General features: G+C 39.7%; 1 protein-coding gene across 1 annotated transcript in view; it reads left to right on the top strand.

Annotated features, from left to right (window-relative positions):
* Nucleotides 1-23956, top strand: part of ABCA1 (ATP binding cassette subfamily A member 1) — a 141178-nt gene extending 117222 nt beyond the window's left edge. Inside the window, exons 34-50 of the mRNA XM_049897213.1 lie at nt 17-122; nt 555-629; nt 1154-1323; nt 3157-3334; nt 5315-5430; nt 5526-5670; nt 7569-7692; nt 8740-8869; nt 9145-9265; nt 10086-10148; nt 11872-11978; nt 15791-15932; nt 16485-16619; nt 17980-18083; nt 18675-18767; nt 19476-19719; nt 20334-23956. Of these exons, the coding sequence (XP_049753170.1) occupies nt 17-122; nt 555-629; nt 1154-1323; nt 3157-3334; nt 5315-5430; nt 5526-5670; nt 7569-7692; nt 8740-8869; nt 9145-9265; nt 10086-10148; nt 11872-11978; nt 15791-15932; nt 16485-16619; nt 17980-18083; nt 18675-18767; nt 19476-19719; nt 20334-20474 (2194 nt within the window). The 3' untranslated portion in view covers nt 20475-23956. The remainder of the gene's footprint in view (nt 1-16; nt 123-554; nt 630-1153; nt 1324-3156; nt 3335-5314; nt 5431-5525; nt 5671-7568; nt 7693-8739; nt 8870-9144; nt 9266-10085; nt 10149-11871; nt 11979-15790; nt 15933-16484; nt 16620-17979; nt 18084-18674; nt 18768-19475; nt 19720-20333) is intronic.
* Nucleotides 23957-24050: the final 94 nt, after the last annotated feature.

The following is a 24050-nucleotide window of genomic DNA, read 5'->3' as shown; positions in this document are numbered from 1 at the left end:
TCAGGCTGTTCTTTAGGTATGGTGGATTTTCCCTGGGTGCCAGTAATTCTCAAGGACTTCCTCCAAGTGAAGAAGTTAATGATGCCATCAAGCAAGTGAAGAAACACTTGAAGCTGACCAAGGTACAGTATCTATCCTAAGACATGTCAGAAAAATGGGCCCCAGAGCTGCCAGTTTATGGCAATAGTTGGCAGGTAAATCTGATCACCTACCAGCGCATCGCTCTCAAGCCTTTAGGATAGAAAGCCATCATTGGTATTTAGTGATCTTGCTCCAGCTGGGAGTATTCAGGTATGTTTAAAAGCATGAAAGTGTATATTAAAAACAAATTTAGAGATTTAAAAGATCTCTAAATAATAAATTATAAATCTAGCCAGTGGGTAAGTAAGCTGGCTTCCAACATGCTTTCCTAAAATGTTCACTGGCTAAACAGGAAGTAAACAAGGTCATATTGCTTTTTTACAGGATTGTCCAATTTTCCACAGATTGTAAACTTAATGTTGCCCTGACCTGTGTGAACCATCACAGCTGAATAAGGTTTCTGTTGTTCACAGGACAGTTCTGCAGATCAATTTCTTAGCAGCTTGGGAAGGTTTATGACTGGACTGGACACCAAAAATAACGTAAAGGTAAAGCCCTCCCTGTGTTCTAGCAGCTTCCTGGTGGGCAGTAATCCTTATGTTCCCTGAAGTACTTAATCCACTCATGATAAAGTTGATAGGGGCTGTTCTTGACAGGAAAGAGCATACTTGTGACTTTACCAAAAAGGCAATATTGTATAGTAGTTAAGAGAATTTGCCTTGCCACCAGACAGACCAAGCGAGCCACTGTGACCCTGATCAAGTTAGTTAACCTATCCAAGCCTCAGCTTCCTCACTTATAAAATAGAGACAGTAATCACAGCTATTGCAAAGCTTTTGTGAGGATTAAATGAGTTAAAGATTTAAAGTACTTGGGACAGTGCCTGGGCACACGGTCAGTGCTCAGGATATCCTGGCTGCTGTCACTGCTTTCTGTGTTCTCAGACTATAATATTGTGGCTTGGTATGTGACCAGAATTTCCTCCCTGTTTATGTGTCTATTTTGTGTGTGCACTTACCTCTGAGAGCAGGGTTTGGGGATATTACTCTGTATCTGGTATGTTTTATTTCAGGTGTGGTTTAACAACAAAGGCTGGCATGCCATCAGCTCTTTCCTGAATGTCATCAACAATGCCATTCTCCGGGCCAACGTGCAGAAGGGAGAGAACCGGAGAAAATATGGGATTACTGCTTTCAATCACCCCCTGAATCTCACCAAGCAGCAGCTCTCAGAAGTGGCTCTGTAAGTGTAGCTCTATCTGAATGGATGGGGTGGGAAGAGGAGAGGAGAGGGGAGGGGAGGGGAGGAGAGGGCACTGAAGAAGAGAGGAGAGGAGAGGGTACTGGAGAGGAGAGGAGAGGGTACTGGAGAGGAGAGGAGAGAGGAGAGTGTATTGGAGAGGGGAGGAGAGGAGGGGGAAGGGAGGGTAGGAGAGGAGAGGGGAGGAGAGGAGGGGGGAGAGGAGGGGGAGGAGAGGAGGGGGGAGAGGAGGGGGAGGAGAGGGTACTGGAGAGGAGAGGGGAGGAGAGGAGAGGAGAGGGTACTGGAGAGGAGAGGGTGCTGGAGGGGAGGGGAGGGGAGAGGAAAGGGTACTGGAGAGAAGAGGAGAGGGTGCTGGAGAGGAGAGGAGAGGGTACTGGAGAGGAGAGGAGAGGGCACTGGAGAGGAGAGGAGAGGGTACTGGAGAGGAGAGGAGAGGGCACTGGAGAGGAGAGGAGAGGGTACTGGAGAGGAGAGGAGAGGGTGCTGGAGAAGAGAGGAGAGGGTACGGGAGAGGAGAGGAGAGGGTACTGGAGAGACTCGAAGCAGGGGAAGGAAGTATGAAGCTGGTTGTAGGATAACAGCTGGGAGATAATTACATTATGGTACTTCTAAGTTGATCCAGGCTCTCGGCAGAAAATGATCAGGTTACAAGTTGGTTGACAGGGCTTCTTGAACTGAGGACAAGAAATGGCACTAATTTGTAAAAATCATTGCATTTAGTAAATTCAGAAAAAGTGATTTAGGACAGTGTTAATAAAACCCTAAGCTAATTTAACTCATCATTAACACAAATGTTCCATAAAAATCGTTTCGTTTGTTTTAAAATCACCGTTTTATGCTTGGTGAAACAGGTTTTGTTAGCTTAATTGTGTTTTTCATTCTTGAACTTACTTTTTTTTTCTTATTTTTTGGATAAGTCTTTCTAAACAGTTTGTCAGGTTTAAGGCCAGTATGATCTCGAGTAAAGTTTATAGCCTTTGAATTCATAGAGATCTGAGTTTGAATCTGGCCTTAAAACTTTCTAAAGTATGATTGATGTTAAATGAGACAATTCACGTAAGTTGCCAAGTCCATTACCCGGCATGTAGTTGATACTCGTTTCAACATACATTCCGTCTCTTTTCTGTATGTGGACCATGACACAGTTAACATTTCTGCTTAACTCCTACAGGATACCAGTATAGTCGGTAGGAATTTTATACCAACACCTATTTAATGAGTTTAGGAGACTGTTGTTACAACAAGAACTTGTTAGAATTTTTATATCTGTTAGATTGATCTGCTACACAATATAGTTTTCAGATTTACTTGCAGCCTGAAAAAGTGAACGTATTAGAGTAATTTCAACCTGATCTTTCTGCCCTTTTTAAGTTTTCCATCTGCACTAGTCATTTGTGTGTGGAAATTTACACCCTGCTGATCTTACAAAGGCGAGAACAGGGAACGCTGGGGAACAAAGTGACTGCCATTAGGCTGCTCTCAGACCTCTTTCAGTAGTATGTCTGGCAGTAGACTCTTTTTCAACCTCAGTGAAATCAGTTCAGTGTTTGAATTTTCAGTTTTTCTGAAAATGATCATCTTTTAACTCCTGAATAAAATAAATGAACAGATATTTTTTCCTGGGCTGTGCTTCAGGTATTCGTGTGGGGGGTGGGGTGTATGTGTGAGAGAGCTTGAGGGCGTGTGTATGAGAGAGTTTGAGTGTCAGTGTGTTTGTGTGTGTATGTGTTTGTGAGTGTGTTGTGTGTATCCTTATTGAGTCCCGAGTTGCATCAAAGGCCTCTCAGAGCCTCATTACCTTTTTCTTTACAGAATGACCACGTCAGTGGATGTCCTTGTTTCCATCTGTGTCATCTTCGCGATGTCCTTTGTGCCGGCCAGCTTTGTCGTGTTCCTGATTCAGGAGCGGGTCAGCAAAGCAAAGCACCTGCAGTTCATCAGTGGAGTGAAGCCGGTCATCTACTGGCTCTCCAATTTTGTCTGGGATATGGTAAGGACACAGGTTTTCGGCCTCTGTACATCTCCATCAGAGCCATGGCTCGGTATATACAAAGAAGCAAGAGACCCTGGCTGCCACCAGGAGGTGTTCAAGCTATTTTCACCATGTATGAAAAAGGAAAAAGCAGAGTCAGTTGTACACTTTCATGACACCAAACACAGTGTTGGTTATGGAGCTGATCTCATAAAAAAATACCAGAGGGAAAATGTGTCTACACAGACTGTAATTAATACCACTACCACCTAATTTCCTGAGTGAAACTTTTCAAGGAAACGTAAAGGTAGAAGGAACTTAGTTAAAACTACAAGCAAATGTCTCTAACTTCTCTGATAGACTTTTACCTCCAGAGTCAAGGTGTTCTTTGCCTTACTGGGTAACCCATCTGTCATTTGAAAACTCTATATTTTACCAGGAGCTTATTCATCCACTGTAAATATGTTTTTGTACCAAGTATAACGTGTTGCATTTGTTTGGATCCATATGGAGAACTTAAGGTATTCTGAAGTTCTAATTATGGTAAAGTGGAGCTGAAAAATATCTCCATGTGACTTCTATCAGTTGGAAACCATGTAGAGGAAACCTAATTCTTCTCCCATTAGATAATCCCTTGAATATTTGAAGATAATTCTTACTTTACCCAAGTTTTCCCAGATAAGATTATACATGAAAATATACTCTGTACTCTCTAAAGCAGTATACAAACATGAGCAATGATGGCGATGATGAAGATGATATGTTTGTGATGATTAAACCAAGCCTCGCAGTCTTGTCATTGTTCTGATTACCTTTCTATGGCCGTGCTCCATATTGTTAATGTCCCTTTGAAAACAAAGCCCAGATTTAACTGTGTGTTCATGGTATGGTCTGGATGATTATGGGTCTAGAGGGAGTTGATCTATATTCCATACTTTTAATACTGTGTCCCAAGGCTAATGCATTTTGGAAATAGCACTCTCTTACTGGCAACTTGGAAGTGAACTGAAACCTTTGTTTCATACAAACGATTGTTGAATTGGGTCTCTCTCATTCTATACTAATATTAATAAATTGACTTTTTTGAGTCTAAACTTTATATTTATCCCTATTAAACTGCATCTTGTTCAGTATCTGTTATTATCTTTTTTATCTTGATCCAGTAGTTAACAAATTCAGCAAACAGGTTCTGAGTGCCCACTATGTGTCTGTTTTATGTGCATAGGGGATTCTGAGATAAAAGATCCAGCCTCTGAACTCAAGGAAATTTCTTATCTGCCTATGTATTATCTGTCCTTCCCTGCTTTAGAGCCTCTGAAATTTGCTTTAAGTATGTTTTCATCTAAGTTGTTGATAAATACATCAAGCAGATTGGGGCTGAGGCAGAGCCCTGTGGTCTAGTGCTGTAATCCTTCTGACCGCTTACAAACCCACTCGTCACTTCTTTGCCTGTCTTTTGCCCTGCCAGCCATGAATTCTCATAATTGTCCTGTGGTCAAGTCTTTATTTCTGCATTTTAATGCTTGATACACTGTCAGGACAGACTTTAAAATTATTCTTAGTGTGATGAAACAATTCTGACATTGATGTTATAAGCGCTTGTCTCATAAATAGATTACATGTGAGATTGAACTTGGGCCGACTATAATATAGCATTAATGATGAAACAGACACAATCATCTTTGGGAAGAATAATGGAAGCTTATTTGCTGCCTGTGAAATTGAAATTACTCTGACTGGGAATCCATCGTTCAGTGAGTTTACTGAGCGTGACACCTTGGCTTAGATGTTGGAAAGACAGAAAGGGCATGCAGTTTATAAAATCAGCCAAGGGTAAAATACTTGTCAAAATGCATTGTCCAGTATTTTGATTAATAGTTTATGTAGCTTCATTAATTCACAGTTTTTCTGCCCTTTCTTGTCCTTAAGGTTGAAGACTTGGGATGTGTTATATATTTGACTTAGGAGTGAACTTTATTTCTTTGTTTTCACTTTTAGTGCAACTATGTGGTCCCTGCCACGCTGGTCATTATCATCTTCATCTGTTTCCAGCAGAAGTCCTACGTGTCCTCCACCAACCTGCCTGTGCTAGCCCTTCTACTTTTGCTGTATGGGTAAGGCACCTCGGCTGAGCAATCTCCATGGATAAGGCATATGATACCCAGTGGCAGGGGACTCCTAGTCACCACTAATCTTTGTGCCTCACCAGGTGGTCGATCACACCTCTCATGTACCCAGCCTCCTTCGTGTTCAAGATACCTAGCACAGCCTATGTGGTCCTCACCAGCGTAAACCTCTTCATTGGGATCAATGGCAGTGTTGCCACTTTTGTACTGGAGCTCTTCACCAACAATGTGAGTTCTGCAGAAAGAGCGACTTTTTGTTGGGATGAGCATCTTTGAGAGCCAGAGGACATGGATTTTATTAAACTTTTGTGGCATTGACACCACTGACCACTCTGTCCTTTTTCACATTCTCTCTTCCCTGGGTTAAACATACAGCCCTGTTCCTAAATTTTATGTTCTTCCTTGAGTTCCCTTGAGTTCTCCTGCTTTTCCTTATATTTCTCTGATCAAGTCTTTTCAGTTTCCTTTGACAGCTTCTTTTATTCTTCTTTCTGCTTAAATGGTGCCTTTCCCATGATTACTCTGCCGTCTTTGCTTTCCACTTTAGACACTATCCCTAGGTAATGTCATTCATTTCTTATATTTTTTCCCTTGATTTCTTACACTTTTTACCTCTCAGATCTATGCCTTTAGCCCTGATCCTTTTCTTAAACTGTAGTCTCACATTCTCACCTGCTTACTGGATGGCTCCATTTAGGTATTTTATTGCCCCCCCGCACCCCACCCTGCTGCCGTCAATACTCTAATATCTTTCTCCTTGAAAAAACAAAAACCAAACCTGTTGCCATCGAGTTGATTCTAACTTGTAGCGACCCTCTAGGACAGTGCATAACTGCCTTATAGTGTTTCTAAGGAACGGCTGGTGGATTTGAACTGTTGACCTTTTGGTTAGCAGCTGAGGTCTTAACTACTGTGACACTGTGCTATCCTTGTCACCCCAGATGACATTATTATCTACCGAGATGTTCAACCTGGCAACTTTAGAGTCAACCTGCATGCTTTGCTTATTTCCCCCATTCAACTGGTGACTTTGTCAAGTCTTCCAGTTATAGATCTCTTAAAGAAGTTTCCCTCTCCATTTCTGTTGGCACTGCCTTTGTCCAAACACTGTAGCTTGGCACAAAATGCCTTTTATGCGTACATGAACCTTCCTGGTCGGCTCTCACCACCTCCTTTCCAAGTGCACTATAAGCTTCAGCTGAAGTTGTCTCTTAAACCCACGATACTCACATAGACCTGGCTTGAAGGGCACTTTCTCCATCTCAGTGCCTGGCAGTGTCTTGCTTTCCTTTCAGGGTTCAGCTTTCCTTACCTGCCCTGTGGGAAGTGTGTTCACCTTTCCCTGGGCTTTCCAGTACAACACATATCCAATTATGTTCTGATTTCCTGTTTACATGTCTTTCTTCCTCAGAGTGGGTCTGTTTCTTACTAAACTTTGGTTCTCTAGTGCCCTAGCGTAGTATTCAACACATAGCAACTCACTCAATTGTTGAATATATGGCTACTGATGGTGCAAATGGTTAACACACTAAGCTTCTAACCAAAAGATTGGAGGTGTTAGTCCACCAAGAGGCTACTTAGCAGTAAGGCCTGGTGATCCCCTCCAAAACATCAGCCACTGGAAACCCAGTGGAGCACAGTTCTACTCTGACGCACACAAGGTCACACACAAGGTCACCGTGAGTCAGAATTGATTTAATGGCAACCGTTGGTGGTAGTGACTGGCTTATGGGGACTCAGTATGTTTTGGAGTATTCAAAAATCATTTAAAAATTCCAATAGAATCCTGAAACTCAGACATAAACAAAATATTTTTAAAATACTAAGCAATCGTTTTGTTACAGATTTGTTGCTGATTAAACATAGCCCTATTTCTAAATTTTATGTTCATTTCATTCCCCACTCAGAGCATTGTTCCAGGTTTTCTAAAGAGCAAATTTTAAAATGTTATATCATCAGCTATAGCTGCTGCTATTTATTGGTGTCTGAATTCAAGGGTCCAGTTTGCCTCCGGGGAATCAATTTTTCTCAAATCCCATTTTTCAGACTTTGGTAAATTTTTAGCCCAAATCACAAATGACATTCAGTCTCTCTTCCTCCCTCTCTTTCTTTCTCTTATTTTTTAGAAACTGAGTAACATCAACGACATCCTGAAGTCTGTGTTCTTGATCTTCCCTCATTTTTGCCTAGGGCGGGGGCTCATTGACATGGTGAAAAACCAGGCAATGGCTGATGCCCTGGAAAGGTTTGGTGAGTGACAGCAGGGCCTGTGGGTTGCCTTAATGTAGATGGCATTTTGCATGGGCTTTGGTCCTCTGGCCTTTGTTTTGTAATGAGGTTGGTCACTGGGCACAGGACTTCCCTCCACTGATAAAGCTTGTCAAGGCAGCATCTTGTAACACAGCTAGTTTTGTCTTGCTTCTAATAGCACGGAGGAAAATGAGAAGGTAGCTTCGGAGGTAAGAACACTTATGGTTTTAGCTTGCACCCAGTGTTAAAGAGTGTCAGAGCCACTGGAAAGGTCAAACTACAGCTTTGGAGATCAGATATGGGCCAGAGAATCAGATGGAAAGATGCAAATTTTGACTCCTTTGGACAAATAAGGGGCTTGCAGATGTATCCATATATTATCTTTTATGCAGTCTATGAAAAGGGAATTTACTCTAGCACTTTCTACCTTTAGAGTCTACAAATATTTCTCCTGTGGCCACATTACTATTATTCATTCACTGGTTAATATACTTACATGGGGCATGTTATTTCATAGAAGAGGGACTTTTTTTTCAACTTGGAAGGACAAAGGAGATGTATAAGGAATTTAAGGACTGTTTACGTAGTAACTAGGTGATTTAAATAAGCCATTGGGTTACATTATATGCTACTGAAAGGGGCATCTTTTGGTCAAAGTGCTTTCTAATCTTTTTCTTATTAGTGAAAGTTAGAGTTGTTTAAAATATTGACCAAAGAATTACCCTGAATTGGAAGGGATTGTTTGCCTTTTCTTAAAGGATTTTCAGCATGGCTCATTGAAAAGGAAACGTTTGGTATCTTAGAGGAAATTACAGGTCTAATACATGTTGGCTGTGAAATGCTGATTGATACTGGGCTCAGTGTTTCCGGAATCCCTACCCCAAATCAGCCTTGGAAAGTGGCCACACCCTTGTTATTTTCTCTCTTTGTCATGGGTGGTACCCACTAGTGTTTCTAGGGAGATAGGTGAACTTGATCCCAAATTTGAGGAAGGGCCATGGTCTGTAGTGCCTTCATTCTGACTGGATCTCTGTATTGTGTCTACAGGGGAGAACCGCTTTGTCTCACCACTTTCTTGGGACTTAGTGGGACGGAACCTCTTCGCCATGGCTGTGGAAGGGGTGGTGTTCTTCCTCATTACTGTTCTGATCCAGTACAGATTCTTCATCAGGCCCAGGTGAGCTTTCTTCTCAGAACTCATGGAGCTCGGCCTGGCTGAGAGTCACAGAGGAGGAACACAGGGAAACACCTACACTTCAGTGGTGGCTGGATTGTGTTGAACTTAAAGTAGCTGATCAAACCAACTTTCTTAGTGTGGGCGCTCTGCAGCTCCCACTATGCAGATCCTGGAAATCGTGGAGAGTAGGCTTTATAGGATTGCTTGAGAAACTTGCCCTTTGTCTTGAAACATGGCTTAAAAGGTTGATTTTTCTTAAATTTTTTCCCTCTAAGACCTGTAAATGCAAAGCTTCCTCCTCTGAATGATGAGGATGAAGATGTGAGGCGGGAAAGACAGAGGATTCTTGATGGTGGAGGACAGAATGACATCTTGGAAATCAAAGAATTGACTAAGGTGAGGCAGTGAGTACAGGCTGTAGCAGCCGTTGTTCACTTTTTCAGCTTTATATGTCAGGAACTAGCATTTTGCTGACTGGCTTTATGAAAAGAGCATGGTTCCCAAAATGTGCATGTATACATACCAAGCTTCTGCTGATTTAATTTTATCTACAGTGTACCGTGGAGACTCCTTAATTAAATAAATCCTACTGAGAATCCTTTAGAAATGTGAATTCTTGTTCTCGAATGTATTTGTTTTGCACATTTACATTTATGTGTCAGTTATTAAAACCCACTAATATTGTATATCTAGTCAGAGCAGAAGTAGGGAGGGTGAATGGTTGATTTTGAGTTTTATAGTCCAAAAAGCTGATCCGTCTCTGCTGGTTAGGAGCAAGGTCTGTTTCATCCCTCTCTAGGTGCCAAAATTTCAGTAATTGACTTTCTGCAAGAAGGACATGTAAATCTTACTTTAATCGCACATTTCTATCCTGTAGAATCTCTAATTTAATTTAAAAAATATTGACAATATCTTACCATGAACTTAAATGAAAGTTATATAATATAAATATTAATGGCCAGTGTTTTTTTTCTAAAGATTGATAATAAATTTTTTTCTTAAAAAAAAAGAAAAATTCACTTTCATTTTAAGCTGTAGAGCCTGTTAGTAGCTTATTGTTAACAGAGACAGCTGAGGTTCAGAGCACATAAGATATGTGACTTATCAATGAGCCTTATTTCATGGTATGTTTGGGTTATAATTCCTTTTTCTCTGGTTACTGGGGACAGCTGAGAGCCTCTGAGGCTCATAAATTCTTGGATTTTGTTTGTTGCAGATCTATAGAAGGAAGAGGAAGCCTGCAGTTGACAGGATCTGCATTGGCATTCCCCCTGGCGAGGTAAAGGCAATTGGCCCAAGCTCTGTTTGTTCTTATTAATTCAGACTCCCTCTACCCAGTCAAAACAAGAATGTCTGCAAGGGATAAAAGTGGCTTTTAAAGGCTTCTCGATTATGTCTACATGGAACGATCATTGAGAGGATGGGGACCCCTGATGTCAACAGGGAGTGATTTTGAATAATTTCAAGCAGTTTAAGAAAAGCATGAACATCCAAACTGTGATTTTGTGAGCTGTTCACAATGATGATGGAATTCAAATAGATTTAAAAAATAGATTTTCTTCTTTCTTGTTCATGTTTGTGTTCTTTTATGCCCTTTACCCAGATTAGATGGTGAAGTTTGACTGGTTGGCTTTCATTACTGTCTTTTACCATTAACTTTGGCCTCAACCTGATGACTCAAATAATATTAACAAATATGCTCACTCTTAAAATGGCCCCATTATAAAATATATGTTTAAATATCTATATGACTTTGTAAAACCAAAAAATTATTGACTCTTCATTGATATTTAAGGATGATTTTTGTTGCTGTTGTTAGGTGCCATCGAGTCAGTTCCAACTCATAGCAACCCTATGTTTAACAGAAGGAAACACTACCCAGTCCTGTGCCATCCTCACAATTGTTAGTTTGAGCCCATTGTTATAGCCACTGTGTCACTCCATCACATCGAAGGTCTTCTCTTTTTTGCTGACCCTCTACTTTACCAAGCATGATGTCCTCCTCCAGGGACTCATCCCTCCTGATAACGTGTCCAAAGTACATGAAATGAGTCTCGCCATCCTTGCTTCTAAGGAGCATTCTGGCTGTATTTCTTCCAAGACAGATTTGTTCATTCTTCTGACAGTCCATAGCATATTCAATATTCCTTGCCAAAGCTATGATTCAAAGGCATCAATTCTTCTTTAGTCTTCATTATTCATGGTTCAGCTTTTGCATGTATATGAGGCAATTGAAAACACCATGGCTTGGGTCAGGCCCACCTGAGTCCTCAAAGTGACATCTGTGCTATTTAACACTTTAAAGAGGCCTTTTGCTGCAGATTTGCCCAATGCAATGTGTTGTTTGATTTCTTGACTGCTGCTTCCATGAGCATTGATTGTGGATCCAAGTAAAATGAAACTCTTGACAACTTCAGCATTTTCTCTATTTATCATCATTTTATTGGTCCAGTTGTGGGGATTTTTGTTTTCTTTATGTTGAGCCATAATCCATACTGAAGGCTGTAGTATTTGATCTTCATCAGTAAGTCCTCCAAGTTCTGTTTGCTTGCAGCAAGCAAAGTTGTGTCATCTGCATATCGAAAGTTGTTAATGAGTCTGCCTCCAATCCTTATGCTACGTTCTTCTTCATATAGTCCAGTTTCTTGGATTATTTCCACAGCATACATATTGAATGGTGGAAGGATATAATCCTGATGCGTACTTTTCATGATTTTAAACAATGCAGTATCCTCTTGTACTGTTCGAATGACTGCCCCTTAATCTATGTACAGGTTCCGCATGAGCACAATTTAGTGTTCTGGAATTCCCCATTCTTCGTAATGTTATCCATAATTTGTTATGATTCACACAGTTGAATGCCTTTTCATTGTTAATAAAACAGAATAATTTTTAGGATCATGTTATATAAAAACTAAGCTGAGGTGCCATCTGATAAGGGTCATTTATATTCACCTTTTTAGTAGTTTGCCTATACAAGTTACCCAATCTTACATTTTCAGTGCTTTGGACTTCTGGGAGTTAACGGGGCTGGGAAATCATCAACTTTCAAGATGTTAACTGGAGATACCACTGTTACCAGAGGAGATGCTTTTCTTAACAAAAATAGGTGAGAAAAAATGTGGCCTGCATTTTGCCACAAAGAATTTTTTTTTTACTTTATTTAAAGAAATATTTATTATTATTTCTGATTATAACAGTATTACATAGAGTTCATAAAAATGTTGAAATGTAGTAAAGTGTAAAGAAGAAAATAAAAATCATCCATAATCTTGCTACCCAGAGATAATCACTATTTATATATATCCTTTCAATCTCACTCTATTTTGTAACAGTTCTATTGAGGTATAATTTATATACCGTACAATTTATCTGTTTTAAAAGTACAATTCAGTGATTTTTAGTAAACTTACAATCCAGTTTTAGAACGTTGCCATTATCTCACATCTTTCTATTTTTTTATATTCTTATAAATGTACTGTAATATTGAGATCATAATGTATATAGAGTTTCAAGTTAGTTTTTATTATTTATGAGCAAATTTTGAATATTTCCTAATGGGTTATATATCCTAAGATATAGAATTTTATGTTACTACATAAAATTCCACAAAGTGTATGTGCTATAATTTATTTAATCACTTACTTATTGCTAGACGTTAGAGGTTTCCTTTTTTTTTTTTTTTTTTTTACTGTGTATGAGTTTCCTAGAACTGCCATAACAAAATACCACAAACTGGCTGGCTTAAAAACAACAAAAAAGTCTAAAATCATTGTGTCAGCAGGGCCGTGCTCTCTCTGAAGGCTTTAAGGAAGGGTGCTTCCTTGCTTCTTCCTAGCTTCTGCTGGTTTGCTGGCAATCTTTGGCATTCCTTGGCTTGTGGGCTCATCACTCCAGATTCTGCCTCCATGTCACATGGCCTTCTGCCCTGTATATCTGTGTCTGTGTGTTTCTGAGTCTGTGTTCAAATTTTCCTCTTCTTATATGGATAGCAGTCATTGGGTTAGGGCCTACCCTAATCCAGTATGACTTCATTATAACTTGATTACATCTGCAGAGATCCTGTTTCCAAATAAGATTCATAGGTTCTGGATGGACGTGAATTTTGGGAGGATTCTGCCCAGCTCAGTACACTATATAAATATGTTCTTGTATTCCTCTTTGATTATTTCCTCAGGGAAAGTTCCTAGAAGATCAAAGATTATGTACCTGCTAAATTGCCTTCACTAAATGGTGTACCAGTTGATGAGGCCACATCAGGCCATTATCTGAGAATGCACAGGTCAATAAGCAATTTGATCTTTGCAGTAAGCTACACTTTAGAGACCTGCTAAACAATATTGCCCTTGAGTAAATATGGGGGGCTTCTCTGGGCTTTTTATATGGAAAGATGGTATAAGGCAGTGGCTTTCAAACTTTTTGGCTGTAAACCATAGTAGGAAATACATTTTACGTCTCAACCCAGTACATACACAAAGACACATAAACACACACCAAAAAAAAAACCCGTTGCCATCGAGTCAGTTTGACTCCTAGCGACACTCGCACATGTAACTTAAAAAAAACTTTTATGAAACAATATCTACTCTTATTACTTGTAATTACTCTGATATTCCTTATTCTACTCTATACCATGACTTTAGAAAAAATCTGATCTTGACCCACTAAATTTATTTTATAACTCACTACTTAAAATTTGAAAATGCTGGAGTGGGGGCTGGTAGCCAGTAAAATTCAAAAGAGCAAGGAACTTAATGTGCTCATCAGTCTTCTCTTGTGTCTCTTACCAGTTTTTTCAGTGGCAATGTAAGGAAGCTTAAAACCAAACCAAACCTGTTGCACTGAGTCGATTCCAAGTCATAGCAACCCTGTAGGACAGAGCAGAACTGCCTCGGAGGGTTCCAAGGAGTGGCTGTCCTTTCTGTTAGCAGCCAAGCTCTTAATCACTGCACCACCAGGGCTTAAGGAAGCAGAAATTCTGGGAATAGCTCGCCTAAGTCTCTGTGCAGCTGCTCCCCCAGACTTGTTCTTCATACCAGGCTCCTGGGGCGAATCCCTTTCGTTAGTACATTTTTTTCTCCTTAAAAAACTATTTTTTTTGATGGCATGTGTTTTCTGTATTGAAAGGCATGCTTACTAAATTGAGTATGTTTAAATTTTTGGTTGGTAATACGGATTTTGAGAAGTATGATCGGTAATACAAGCAACCAATGAGGTGAGTGACACTGCGGCACGGCCGATCTATTGTATGACAGTATACCAATGAGAGCTATATAAATAATTTATTGCAGGCTATATGGGGAACCTCTGGTTTTCCAAATATGACACAGAAAATCAAAAACAAACCCACCAGGCTTCCTTAACTATCACATAGGAAGAGCCATAATTATGCTTGCAAGCCCTGTTTCGAAGGAATAAAGGTTAAAAAAAAAAAGGCCTAAGTGCTCAATCTACACAACAATGAGGCTCTAACTCCAGTCTCCTGAGCTTCTTGGATTAGAACTGGAATGCATTAGAACTGGAATAATGCCTTACCTATGAGTTCCAGGGAAATCCTGGTTGCGTAGTGGTTAAGTGCTAGTGCTACGGCTGCTAACCAAAAGGTTGGCAGTTCAGATTCACCAGGTGCTCCTTGAAAACTCTATGGGGCAGTTCTACTCTGTCCTACAGGGTCGGAATCAACTCGACGGCAGTGGGTCTGGTTTGGTTTTGGTATGAGTTCCAGAGGCATAAAAAGTGGAGTTTTAAAATGGCAGCAATAACTGGCCTAAACTAAGGTTTGTCACAGGGTCTGTTGTAAGAGCTGGCTTGAGAGGTGTAGCTAAGAGGGCCTTGCACTGTGTACACGGGCTGTCTCAGCGATAATTCTGGAAAAGGCTGGTGCTGGAGGGACGTGTGAGATAAGCAGAGAGGAATGAGTTCTGCTAAAAGGCCAAGCCCATGGCAGCCCAGAGGTGACTGAAGTGCAGCCATTGGGCTGGGGTCTAGACACAGAGCTTCCTCCCTATCTGGGGTTCTCAACCTAAGATTGGCTTCATAGGGCCTATAAGTCCCTGCCATTATGTGTAAAAAGAGTCCCTGGGTGTCGCAAATGGTTAAGCACTTGGCTGCTAACCGAAAGGTTGGCAGTTCAAATCCACCCAGAGGCACCTCAGAAGAAAGGCCCGGTGTTCTACTTGTGAGAGATCACAGCCATTGAAAACTCTACAGAATATAGCTCTACTCTGAAACACATGGGGCCACCATTAGTCAGAATCGAATCAACAGCAACTGTTTCTCTTTTTAACATGGAAAATTGTGTCTGTAGGTGTAATTTTTCCTGTCACAAGATTCTCAGAGAGTTTATAAAAAAAAATCTTGAGAACCAGGAGGATACTTGGGTTGGATAGTCCATGGAACCAAGGGGTCCAGAGTATGCCCCTGTAACTGAGTCAGTGTGTGGGTGGCAGAAAGCAGGAAGGCTCACATCCAGAGTTGCTGGGCTTTCTCTGGGTCTGAATGACCATAAAGGAGACTTTGGAGCAACACGGAACATGTGATACATTGACTGGGCCACAAGTCTCACAAGGAGACTTGGATTAAAGCCCCAGGATAGTGTGGTCAAAGTTGTTGGTAAAGATGATGCTGCGTTTGGGATGGACTTGGGAATTTGGAAATGTGGCTCAGTCTGCACACTGAGGTGCTAGGGGAGCCAGGTGCAAGGATTGGAAAGATAGAGGAAGGGCACCAAGACTACCAGGAGATCACCCTTTGCCTCTGGCACTCTGGGAACAAAAAAGGCTGTTCCTTTAAACAGCAGCAGGTGTGCAAACGGATACTTTTGTCACACACAACCATACTTTATAGGAACTCCAGGTCAGATTGTCTAATCGGAATATCTCTGAATGCTTAAAACCTGACCAGTTTTACTTATCTCTGCAGTATCTTATCAAACATCCATGAAGTACATCAGAACATGGGCTATTGCCCTCAGTTTGATGCCATCACGGAGCTACTGACTGGGAGAGAACATGTGGAGTTCTTTGCTCTCTTGAGAGGAGTCCCAGAGAAGGAAGTTGGCAAGGTACTGTGGTTGCAGAAAGCCAGCCTGCCTACTCTGGCATACTGACAGTATACCCGTGTACAGTGTACCTGTGGCTTTGACTTTCACACATAACCGTTGACTTCAGGCTGCTTTTCCTCTTGGTTGGAGCATTATGAAATCCAGGCTCTTTGTATCTACTTTTGGGGTGGGAGTCTGTGGTGGTGATGGAGTGGGGGGTGTCTAGGCAGGCATGTGGTAGAGGGCAGAGAAGGAGTTGCTCCCACCCACACCAATCCTCTGGCTCCTTTTCGGCTCCACAGCACTTGTCAGGCTGTGACTGTAGAATGGATTACAGAATCTATTCCTTCTCTATGAAAGAACTTTCATATGTTAAGAAAAAACAAAAAATAAAACCCACTGTTGAGTCAACTCTGACTCATTGCGACCCTATAGGACAGGGTAGAACTGCCCCATAGGTTTGCCAAGAATATAATCTTTACGGAACCAGACTGCCACGTCTTTCTCCCACAGAATGTAAGAAAACATAATAAAATTTCCATACAAAAGTGAAGTTGCTTTTTATCACTCCAGGTTGGTGAATGGGCAATTCGGAAACTGGGCCTTCTGAAATACGGAGAAAAATATGCTGGTAACTACAGTGGAGGCAACAAGCGCAAGCTCTCCACAGCCATGGCTTTGATCGGTGGGCCTCCTGTGGTGTTTCTGGTGAGTGTGACTGTGGAAGGAAAACTTGTTCTGGCATGAATGGAAAACATCACTTTTTTAAAGTCCTGTATGTCCAGGGCTGTTGCATGACTGTCTTGGCAGTGGCAAGCTCCCACCAGAAATAGAGCAGCGTCGGAGACCAGAGGGATGCTCTCTTGTTCTTCTCCCTCAACTCATATTGGGTGGCTTTACCATGCCGTTAACCAAAAAAAAAAAAAAAAAAAAAAAAAGCCCATTGTTGTTAAGTCGATGTGTCGATGCTGACTCATAGCTACCCTACAGGACAGAGTATAACTGTCCCACAGAGTTTCCAAGGAGGACCTGGTAGATTTGAACTGCCGACCTTTTGGTTACCATGCTGTTAAACCAAAACCAAAACCAAACCTGATGCCATCGAGTTGATTCCGATTCATAGCGACCCTATAGAACAGAGTAGAACTGCCCCCATAGGGTTTCCAAGGAGCGCCTGGTGTCTTGGAATTGCTGACCTTTTGGTTAGCAGCCCTAGATCTTAACCACTACGCCACCAGGGTTTCCACTGTGCCCTTATATATTCCCAAATAGAGATATTCCAGGCACCTCGTTTTTCTGGCATGGAGAACCCTATCAGGTGCTGTTGAGGCAGGATGTATGATTTGATCTTTCTCTGGAACATTCTGTCTGTTCATCCCCTGAGGATGGGTGTGGATACAGCTTCAAGACCCCTGAGGTGGCATCTGGGTCACTATTTCTTACACACAGACTGAAAAAGGGAAGACTGAATCAGTCAGCAGCCCTTGACTCTTTTTCTTCTGTAGAGGGGAGAAGCGTTGAAGTTATAATAGGAAGTCTTAGGTTTAGGCTTTCATGTTATGCAGATCATATGGGTCTGTAATTAGTTTCTTTTAGACTAGCAAGTGGAATATGACAGGCTAAGCTGATTGAACTAGAATAAAAAAAGAAGAAAAAGAATTTTACCCAAATCTTAAACTGACTTCAGTAGAGATTTCTCATAAAAAGAATTCTTTAGCATATGCTTCTTAAGTCATGAAAAGATGAAAATGAAACTCAATGACTTTTCCCCTTTCCTTTCTGTTTTTTTCTGTGGGGGTGGAATTTGTTATTTTCATAAAAATTTGCTCAGAATTGTTTCCTGTTTTAATTAGACATTTATAAAAGTGAACTGGTTATAAATAAATGTGAAACTTACTCTGGTACATAAGGTCTGGTTCTTTGTTCCATATAGCAATAACTAGAAGTTAATAGTAAGTTAAAATGTAGGTTGTTTCCAAGATGATGCTACATTAAAAAAAAAAAAAAACCAAAACCGTTAATTTTTTTTCAGCAAATAAGTAAAAGGCTTATTTTATTCTAATTACAGGATGAACCCACCACAGGCATGGATCCCAAAGCCCGGAGATTTTTGTGGAATTGTGCCCTAAGTATTGTCAAGGAGGGGAGATCAGTAGTGCTTACATCTCATAGGTCTGTAGTTAAAACCTGGCTTGGCTTCTATGCTGTTTGATTTTTAAATTTGCCAAGTAGTATGTATTACCATTGTGTATAAATTAGGAAATACAGCAAGGCAAAGTGAAAAACAATTAAAATCACATGAAATTTTACCCCGTGAATGAAACTAGTATTATCATTGGACTATATATCTTTGTAGATGTTTTTTTTATGCCAAATCTCTGTACACAAATGTATGTATAGATGCCTTTTTACAAACAAAAATACAAGCATAGAATATAAACCACTTTTACACTTAGCAATATGTTATGAACATTATTTCCAGTCATTAAATGTAGATTCAGTTGGGATATACCTTAATTTATTTAACTGATCCCCTTTTTTCAGACGTTTGGATTGTTTTCAACATTTTTTGCCCACAACTGTAAACAGCATTGGAGTGAACAAATAGTGTCATCTTGACGTATTCATGCATTCGTAATAGGATGCTCTTATGCCCTAGGAAGCTAGGAATCTGTTTATTTGAAATGCCGCATGTCACAGTGATGTTCTGATGGCTATAGGAGCATCTCTCTAAAACTAAAACCTTGTTTTGTTTCCCCACAGTATGGAAGAATGTGAAGCTCTTTGTACTAGGATGGCAATTATGGTCAATGGGAAATTCAGGTGTCTTGGCAGTGTTCAGCATCTGAAAAACAGGTAACAAAGATAGTTTCTTTGGGATCATTCCTAGTGAGAAAGGTTGATATTTACTCTTTTGCTGAGTGTACAGAAGGTGGATCTTAAATAAAGGGAAGTAAAACTGAGCAAAATGGTATAGTGGAAAAAATGAGGGCTTTGAAGTCTAACAGAGCTGCATTCAAATTCTGTCTTTACCATTTTCTAGTTGTGCACCCTGGGACAAATTACTTACCCTCTCCGAGACTTGGTTTCCTAGGAATGTCTACCTCTTAGCTTTACTATATGTCATTGTTGTTGTGTGCTGTTAAGTCAATTCCAACTCATAGCGACACTATGTAGACAAAATGAAATCATTTATACCTGCCATTATGGTTAAGAGCACAGGCTTTGGAGCCAAACACAAACAGGTTTACATCCTGGCCCTTCCACTTACGAGCTTTGTGCCAGTGACTAACTCCCTGGACTTAGATTTGTTTGTAATCATCTACCAGACCTCATGGGTCAGGGTGAGGATTACATGAGACCGTATCGTTAAAGCACGCAGCATGACACCTCACATAGAGTAGGTATTCAGTATACCGTAACTGGTTCCTCCCCTCAGAAACTTATTTCTGGGTCTGTTAGGGACGTCCCTTGTTCTTGGCACAAGTTGGGTTCTCAGGGTTCAGTACTCTTTTGAGTGGTTTGCTGGGGATCATCCTTCATTTGGACTTTTTCTGCTTTCAGGTTTGGAGATGGATATACAATCGTTGTACGAATAGCAGGGTCAAACCCTGACCTGAAACCTGTCCAGGAATTCTTTGGACTCGCCTTTCCAGGAAGTGTCCTTAAAGAGAAACATCGAAATATGCTGCAATACCAGCTTCCATCTTCATTATCTTCTCTGGCCAGGATATTCAGCATCCTTTCCCAGAGCAGAAAGCAACTCCATATAGAAGACTACTCTGTTTCTCAGACGACACTTGACCAAGTAAGCTTTGAGTGTCAAAAAGGGATTTACTTTTAGGCCCCCAGTGTGGGCCCTAGAGCTGGTTAAATTATCTGAGCTCGAATTCCTTCTCTACTGCTAGCTCTGAGTTTTACTAAAACTCTGTGACCTTGAAAAGAGAGATGACGCTATGTAATTTACAGGGTTGCTGTGAGAATTAATTGTAATAATAATCATAATAACCACCATTTATTGAGTACCTACCATGGGTCAGGCATTTTGCTAGGTGTCTTAACCCATTTAAATAAAAAAAAAAAAAAAATTTTTTTTTTTTTAAATTAGATAACATAAAATGCCAAACAGAGCCTGGTACTTACTAGGTATTCAACAAATGTTAGCTTTCTTCTTTCTCTTTAATCAAGTCTGTATGTTCCAAATAGGTGATTGATGACTTAGGGGACAAGACAGAAGGTCAGTTTAAATGATTAATGCCTTTTCAAGCATCTTTCCTCCCCCTGTAAAGCTTTCTGGTTTACCTATTTATTCAATCCTATATTCTCCTACTTGACCTAATTTTAACATAGAGAAAAATGCAGCTAGAATAAAGAAAGAGCAAGTTGGCAGGTATTTATAGAAGTCCATCTTTCTTTTGACAGGTATTTGTGAACTTTGCCAAGGACCAAAGTGATGATGACCACTTAAAGGACCTGTCATTACACAAAAACCAGACAGTAGTGGATGTTGCAGTTCTTACGTCTTTTCTGCAGGATGAGAAAGTCAAAGAAAGTTATGTATGAAGAATCCTGTTCATACAGGGCAGCTGAAAGAAAGGAGGAACTAGACCTTCCTTTATGCCATGTGAAGTGTTCCAGAGGAAAGAGCCAGGAGTTTTTGTGGGAAGAAATAAACTGGATACTGTACTGATACTATTCAATGCAATGCAATTCAATGCAATGAAAACAAAATTCCATTACAGGGGCAGTGCCTTTGTAGCCTATGTCTTGTATGGCTCTCAAGTGAAAAAGACTTGAATTTAGTTTATTACCTTATACATGTGTGAAACTCTAGTATGGAACCCAGTGGACATATGGGTTTGAAATCATACTCTTTTTTTCCTTTGTATTCTAACTGGGATCGCAACAATAATTCATCAGCTAATCATGGCCAGTGATTATCAAAATCAAAAGGCATGCACATCCTCGTTCATTAACCCATGCCATGTCAGGAGACTGGTTTCCCGGTGACACATCCATTGCTGGCAATGAGTGTGCCAGAATTACTAGTGCCAAGTTACTTAGAAAGCCTGAAGCGCCACAGTGTGTCATGCACACTTCTGTGAAATCTCCTCTGCTCAGAGTCTGTCGACATCATTAAATATCAGGCAACAAAATGGTGCCATGTGTGGGCAAAGTCCTGCTTTGATTTCTTCTTTGATGGAGCTGCTCTGGTGGTGGTCACATGAGAAGTGTGGGCATCTCTAGACACCTGAGACTTGGTTCCACTGTCATGTTGTCCCTCACTTGGAGCCATGAGTCTCCAGGGCCATCTTTCTGGGATGGCCATCTTATGCATACTTAGATCCTGGTAAGCAAAGAATTGACAGCCAAATTACTGGTGCTGCAAGCTGTTGAGGCCAGGGCATGGGATTAAAGGGACAGCTGTCAAGCCTGGGGAGGCCTGTGCCCATCCGTCCTGATTGTCTGGTAACGCGGTACACTGCATCTCAAGATCTTTGTTGTTTGACACAGTGTTGTATTATTTCTGGCTTTTTCAATTAATTTAGAATATCAAAAGATAGAGTTGTACTTTGACAAAAATCTTTGTACTTTTAATGTTATTTGGATTTTTAAGTTCTGTCAGTGACTTCTGAAACCTTAGAATGGACTCTTTGTAGAACGTAGTAGCATAGCGGAGTATGGCCATGCTGCTATACTAGCCTTATTTTCTCATATAAGTTTGCAGATGGGTAGTCTGACTAGTGAAAATAATGCGATGGTCAAGATCTCATGACAATGTTAGATTTGAATTTCTTTAAGGTGATTTAAAATACTCAATCTCAGTCTATGAATCAAGTATTTTTTGAGTGTATGCTATAGCTGAATGAGCATGGATTGTGCGGGAAGAAATTAAGTCTTGGTAGACCTCTTGTGCCATGTTATTCAGCTAACAGGTTTACAAACATAGGTTGTTTATATAGTTCTTGTGTGGGAGCCCACTGAAAGAATATTGGGCAACCCATTTATTTTTTAAATAGCAACAATTGCAAGAGCCAAGCAAGTACAAGTGTCGTAAGTGTCACAGGCTAAACAACGAATTCTTTCACAGAGAAATTGGCAACTTGGAAACTTGTTGAAAATATAACTTGTGATTATGGTATTGTAGTACTTTAAAATAACTGGTTTTGCATATGTTAGACAACCCATTAAAATCTCTTGACAGTCTCAAAATTTCCATTTCTTCAATCACTACCCTATGGTGAAAAAAATAAAAAGCAAAAAACTCCAGCAAACCCTACAAGGGGTATTTTTCAAACTTTTCTAACCCAATCTTAATTTTTTGGTCAGTAAACACTAAAAAATATTTCAGTAATGTTTAATGCCATCTATCTTGACACAAAAATATGAGAGAAGTACTGTTTGGTGAGATTTACGTGATCTTTCAATATCATTATTCTTTTTCTAAAATTTAAATACTAACTCTGAAGGTGTAAGATTTCAGATCTATCTCAAATTCATCTATGTTTTCTTGTAAAGTTTACAGAATGTTTTTTAATTCACTACTTGAAAATAGAAAATGGCTGTTTTAGAAACAATATTTTTTGAGATAAGTAATATGTAATAGAGACACATTTCCAGTAATTATTGGCATGAGTTCATTATATTTCCTACTATCTTTGGTGATTTAAAATTCACAGAATAGTTCCTCCTATCCAAATATTTTTCAAAAATTAAACACCTTTTTTATTTTTCCCATTTCTTATAATTGTGTTCTAATTCTCCATTACATTAAATCCATAAGCAGCTCCTTGCTTTAATTACTCTGATTTTGAGGCCATATTTAAAAATTCAAAAGTCACTGTATTATCCTTTTCCTGGAAAAAAAGTTTCAATGCAGATTTTTTAAAAATCTCATTTGAAACTACAATTTACAGTTACACATCACCTTCATTAATATTGTTACTATTTAGACTGTTTAGATAATAATCTTTTATATTTTCCTGTGTAAACCTAATTAGAAATTTTTGCTAGCTTTATGCTTGCTCAGTCAAGTAAAATTTTATATATTCCATGTGGAAATGTAATTATGTGAGTTTCAGAAATTCTCAAAAAAAATTTCTTCAAAGATTTCTGCTTTGGCTTCTTCTGGACACCTTGGAAACTTTATTAACAACTGTGAATATGAAAAAAAGAAAACAACCCTTTATAAATAAATGCCCAGCACAGTTCATTGTTAAAAAAACAACCAACCAAACCTCAAACTACTGTATTTCAATATCTGTACTGAAAGCACATGCTTTATGACTATTAAATGTTACACATCATCTGTTCACTGTACTCATTGACTAAAGGAATTTGTCTACATTTTATTCTTATGATTGTATGTATCAGGTAAAAATTTCCAAAGAGCCATGTGTCATATAATACTGAATCACTTTGATATTGAGATATTAATTTGTACCCCATTACTACTTACTGCTAATATATTGTAGTTATTAGGTGCCATTGAGTCCATTCCGACTCATAGCGACCCCATGTGACACAGTAGAACTGCCCCATAGGGTTTCTTAGACTGTAATCTTATGGGAGCAGATCGTCAGGTTGTTTCTCCCATGAAGCCATTGGTGGGTTTGAGCTGCTGACCTTTTTGGTTAGCAGCCAAGCTCTTAACCATTGCGCCATCAGGGTTCCATTTACTGGTAAATTAGTACTATACTAATATGCTCTAATTTTTTTCAAATTGTTGCATCCCTTTTTACAGAATATTTATATTTCAGTAAGGATTACGTATGCTATTCTCCCTTCTTAAACCCTAGGATGAAGCTGTTTTTGTGCTTTTCCTTTATCATTGGCCCTTCATTCCAAGCACTTTATGCTGTCTGTAATGGGATCTATTTTTGCACTGGAATATCTAAAAATTGCAAAACTAGACAGAAGTTTCACAATAGATTTCTAAGTTAAATCATTTTCATTAAAAGAAAAAAAATAAAAAAATATTTGTATTGTCAATAACTTTATATGAAGTATTAAAAAGGTATATTTCTATGTTGTAATGAGTTACAAAATAAAGCAGTGTCAGTTCTGTTGTCTATACAAATTTACTTCCGTGCATTCGTAGCACCACCTACTGTTAAAATGTGTTAAAGCTATTACAAT

The sequence above is a fragment of the Elephas maximus genome, chromosome 9 (assembly GCF_024166365.1).
Source record: "Elephas maximus indicus isolate mEleMax1 chromosome 9, mEleMax1 primary haplotype, whole genome shotgun sequence".
NCBI classification, from domain to species: Eukaryota; Metazoa; Chordata; class Mammalia; order Proboscidea; family Elephantidae; genus Elephas; species Elephas maximus.
The sequence above is the reverse complement of the archived record's forward strand: the minus strand, read 5'-3'. Positions and strand labels throughout refer to the sequence as shown.